This window comes from Cebus imitator, unplaced genomic scaffold, assembly GCF_001604975.1.
Source record: "Cebus imitator isolate Cc_AM_T3 unplaced genomic scaffold, Cebus_imitator-1.0 Scaffold63, whole genome shotgun sequence".
Taxonomy (NCBI): domain Eukaryota; kingdom Metazoa; phylum Chordata; class Mammalia; order Primates; family Cebidae; genus Cebus; species Cebus imitator.
In genome coordinates, this window is record NW_016107378.1 from 5,706,945 (window position 1) to 5,712,038 (window position 5,094).

A 5,094-nucleotide genomic window follows, 5' to 3' on the forward strand; every position below is an offset into this window, starting at 1 on the left:
ATGTTGCTGTTGGGCTCTCATTCACTTAAAATATATGAAGATCTGACTTATTGTTTTCAATTTATTTATTATTTTTTTGGAGACAGAGTTTTGCTCCATCACCGAGGCTGGAGTGCAGCGGTGTGATCTCAGTTCACTGTGATCTCCATCTCCTGGGTTCAAGCAATTCTCGTGCCTCAGTCTCCCGAGTAGCTGGGACTACAGGCATGTGCTACCATTCCCGGCTAACTGTTTGTATTTTTAGTAGAGACAGGGCTTCACCATATTGGCCAGGCAGGTCTTTAACTCCTGGCCTCAATGATCCACCCACCCTGGCCTCCCCAAGTGCTGGGATTACAGACGTAAGCCACTGCGCCCGGACGAAGATCTGGCTTAAAGGAGCTCTGAAACTAAGCTCCACCTCTTTATGTAACTCTCTTCCTCAGAGCTTTTCTCTGCTTCTTACTGCTATCAAGCTGACATAAAGAACCAATTTAGACGAAATGTTATGACATCTGAGATTTGCTTCAAAATAATCAGTAGAGAAAAGACAGTGTGACGGGAACTAGATGAAGTCAAACAGACCAGGATTTGAAAACTGGTAACTGTGGAAGCTGGACGGCGGTACCCTACTTTTGCATATGCCCCCCGCAAAAAATCCAACTTGGGTTGAACTGCTCTTCCTTCATTTGTGATTATATCTTCTTAATTTAAATGATGCAGTTTTGATTCTAAGAGAGTGCTGCAGAAGACACTGAGTAGTATGGAAGACCACACCTGAAAATAATTTGTGTTCATGTCACCCTACTGGCACTTAAACACCAGCCAGCTCACTGGCTAGCATGTTGATCATTCAGTCTAGTCAGTTATGTTAAGACCACTTTATTTTCCATTTTTTCCTCTCTACCCTTGCTACCCACCACCATCCACCACTACAATCTTAAGGAAGACTTTATTTCTACTTTTAGTTTTATTTTTTTGAGACAGATTCTCACTTAGTTGGCCAGGCTGGAGTGCAGTGGTGTGATCTTGACTCACTACAACCTCTACCTCCTGCGCTTAAGCAATTCTTGTGCCTCAGCCTTCCAAATTGAGTAGCTGGGACTACAGGCTTGTGCCACCACACCTAGCTCATTTTTGTATTTTTGGTAGAGATGGGGTTTCGCCATGTTGGTCAGGCTGGTCTTGAACTCCTGGACTCAAGCAATTTGCCCACCTCAGCATCCCAAAGTGCTGGGATTACAGGCATAAGCCACCACACCTGGCCGAAAGACTTAAAAAAGCAAGTTTTTACTATAAGAAAACACTGCATTTTTATAAGCACCAAAATAAAAGTAAAACAAAAATAAATCTCTATATAACAGTTAAATATCAATAGTTTTTTATCAACAGTGGCACTTCCATCTAAACCTTGTTAGACTTGGGTCTCACCCCCAAACTTACTCCCTACAGAAGCCCCTTGGAAGCAAGAATGGAGGTAGGGACAATCACACAAGAATGCCATTCTCCCATTCCCAGCCAGAGATTTCTGATCCTTCAAACACAATATACCTTTATCAGTTAGGATAAACAGAAACCTGAGTAGGATGGTGCCCACAGCTGAAAATGACCCCACAAGCCCTGATTTATCACATCCCCTCTTCCCACATACAGGTATGCAACAGGTTGGGTACTATGGTGTATGCCTATAATCCCAGCCCTTTGGGAGGCTGAGGTGGGAGGATCACTTGAGACCAGTCAGGCATAGTGAGATCCTGTCTCAAAATAAACCAATAATAATAGAATAAAAAGATCTAGGCCGGGCATGGTGGCTCATGCCTGTAATCCCAGCCTGATCAACATGGAAAAATCCCGTCTCTACTAAGAATACAAAATTAGCTGCGCATAGTGGCAAGCACCTGTAATCCCAGATACTTGGGAGGCCGAGGAAGGAGAATCACTTGAACCCAGGAGGCGGCAGTTGCGGTGAGCTGAGATCATGCCATTGCACCATTGCACTCCAGTGTGGACAACTAAAACTGTCTTAAAAAAAGAACTGTGAGCAACTCAAGAACAGGGTGGCACCCACAGGTTGCTCATGTGGGGAGGGGAAAAAGTGGTTCTATCCACATTTTCATTTCTTTGAAACACCATCAGTTTATGCTTCCCAACATCATGAACACAGGTAAGCATGAGAGGACATAATTGCCTCCTCCCAACTCAGCCTTCATCATCCTTCAGCAGCCTCCTGACTGGTCCTCCAGCTGCCAGGCCCCTTGTGCTCTTCCTCCCTCCAGCTGCCTGAATGATCTCTCCAAACACTAACTTGCTTTTTCTTACCTCCTTTATGACAGCTCAGGTGTTCTGTCCAAAAGGCTCTTTGGCAGTCTCTTCCTTGCCTCTCCCATCGGGGCTGAGTTACAAGGGTCTACTCTACAGATACCACTTTCTTAGAAATCTGTGCACAGCCACAGCGCTGTTCTTAGCATAGGCCTTAAAGCCTTGCTTTTATGTGTCTGTCTTTCCAACACAGAGGAAGTTCCTGAAGGCTGGAAATTATGTCTTAATTATCTTTCTATCACCAGTGTCTAGCACAGTGCCGGGTGTACCTTAGGAATGCAGTAAATGTGCACCTGAATGAAGAAAGCCTCACTCACTGTGTTCCCTGTCTTCCTATTTGCTCTCCTCCTTAACCAAATGCTCTCCCAAAGTATGGCTCTCTCTCTACAGACTGTGTCAGCTGCAATGCTTCCTGCACCCAAGACTGCTCTCCTTTACTGCAGTATCAGACCACTCGCACAAGTATGCCACCATCACCCACTCCAGGAAAACTACAAACCATCATTCATCTCATTGTCACACGACCTCTTCTGATCAGTAGTGCAGAAATGAAGGTTTGGTCTGCCACCTTGATAAGGCTAAATACTAAAATAAGAGGCAAGAATGCAAAGGACAATTCAGGGAAAGAACAAATTCCTTTAGTCTGATGACAGTCTAGCAGACAGTATGTAACAGAAGTGGGGAGATGCAAGAGTTACAAGGATGATCGTCCAAAGTGTTCCAAAAGGACAGGTCTACCCCATCTCTGGAATCTATATAGAAAGCCATCATTATAGACAAGAGATATTGCCTCCTTTAGAAGTAGACTTTTAATGACATGAAGAGAGTCAACAGGAAAATACGACTCATTTTTACTGAAACTCACTTTATAGCTAATTTTGCTATAACATTTTTCTGCGAAGCCCAGGATAACTGGTGGATAAAAAACAGCTGTATTAATCCATATTTGAGAACATCAATCTGACTTACCGGAAGTAAATCTGAAACGAAAGTTTTCCTTCTGACTTTTCTTTTACGAGAAATGCCTTCCATTTCATCATCTTCAATCAAATCATCACCATTAGTGTTCTCTAATATTTCCTCAGCCTCTGCCGCAGTTTTTAGCCTTTGCATTTCAGCCTCTTTCATTTGAATAACCGTTTCACCAGCATCCATTTCCAATACTTCAGATAAGATCTTTAATAAGGCATTTATGATTTCTGCTTGACTCTTGCATGGAATAACGTCCTTTAGATTCCAAATCGTACCTGGGAAAAAGTGAGCATAAACATAAGAATTGCCTGTGAAATATTTTATCAAGTTTTCACAAGACTGAAGCTTTTAGGCCAGTGTAATTTCAAAAAAATCTCAGTCCCACTACCTTTGTTCATTTTTTATTAAATATCAATGAGTACCGCACTGAGACAGTGTCCTTGGTTATAACCCTGCACAATCATCTCTTCCTTCCTTGGCACACAATGCCCTTCTCTGATACACTCTGTATCAGCAGACCCAGAGAACACTGATCCAGTTTCTTTTAAAACGACAAAGTGGGCTGGGCGAGGTGGCTCACGCCTATAATCCCAGCACTTTGGGAGACTGAGGCGGGAGGATCACAAGGTCAGGAGTTCAAGACCAGCCTGGCCAATATGGTGAAACCCTGTCTCTATAAAAAATAAAATAAAAAATAAAAAAATGACAAAGTGAGTAGCATCGCTTTCTTTCATTGTAACCTATGCTGCTCTCCTCAGTAGCTTCTTATATTTCAAGAGTGGAATGGAATGTACCAAGATTCCAAGGTCAGCCTCATATACAAACAAGAGAGCAGATTCTTGGTTTTTTTAATTACCAAAATAGAACAGAAGCTATCATTAAGTAGTCAGAGTAAATTTTTTATGTTACTACAAAAATAAAAACACCTCCTGGCTATAAACCCAAAAGAACTGAAAGCAGGGACCTGAAGAGATTACATCCATTTTCAGCAGGTGCAGCAGCTCGGCTGAGGTCAAGAGTTCAAGACAAGCCTGGTCAACATGGTGAAACCCTGTCTTTACTAAAAATACAAAAATTAGCCAGGTGTGGCGGTGCCGCCTGTAATCTCAGCTACTTGGGAGATGGAGATATGAGAAACACTTGACCCGAGGAGGCGGAGGTTGCAGTGAGCCAAGATCTTTCCACTGCCTTCCTCCAGTCTAGGCAACAGAGAAAAACTCTGTCTCAAAAAAAAAAAAAAAAAAAATAAAAGTTATTACATCCATTTTTACAGCAGTCATATTCATAATAGCCAAGTTTAGAAGCAGCCCAAGTGTCCATCAACAGATGAACAGATCAACAAAATGTGGCATTATACCTACAATGAAATATTATTCAGCATTAAAAAGAAAGCAATTTCTGACACATGCTACAACATGAATGAATCTTAAGGCCATTATGCAAAAAAATAAAAAAATAAATAAATAAATAAGCCAGTCACGAAAAGACAAATTCTGTATGATTCCACTTCTATGAGGTATTTAGAGTAGTCAAATTTACAGAAGGAATGTGGCTGACAACAGCTAGGGGAAGGGGAACTAGAAAAACTGTATTTCAAGGGTACAGTTTCAGTTTTGCAAGATGAAAAAGAGTTCCAGATTTTTGTTGCACAGCAATCTGAATGTACTTTACACCATTAAATTATACATTTAAAAACAATTAAAGGCTGAGCGCAGTGGCTCACGTCTGTAATCCCAGTGCTTTGGGAGGCCAAGGTGGGTAAATTGTAAGAGCTCAGGAGTTTGACACCAGCCTGGGAAACACAGTGAGATGCCACCTCTACAA

At 42.0% G+C, this 5,094-nt stretch overlaps 1 protein-coding gene across 3 annotated transcripts in view; it reads right to left on the minus strand.

Moving 5' to 3' along the window:
• HEATR3 (HEAT repeat containing 3) overlaps positions 1–5,094 on the minus strand; it is a 42,199-nt gene that overhangs the window by 25,812 nt on the left and 11,293 nt on the right. For all 3 annotated transcript variants that reach the window (XM_017530164.2, XM_037739138.1, XM_037739137.1), the window contains one exon: positions 3,268–3,545. In XM_017530164.2, coding sequence (XP_017385653.1) covers positions 3,268–3,545 — 278 coding nt within the window. The remainder of the gene's footprint in view (positions 1–3,267; positions 3,546–5,094) is intronic.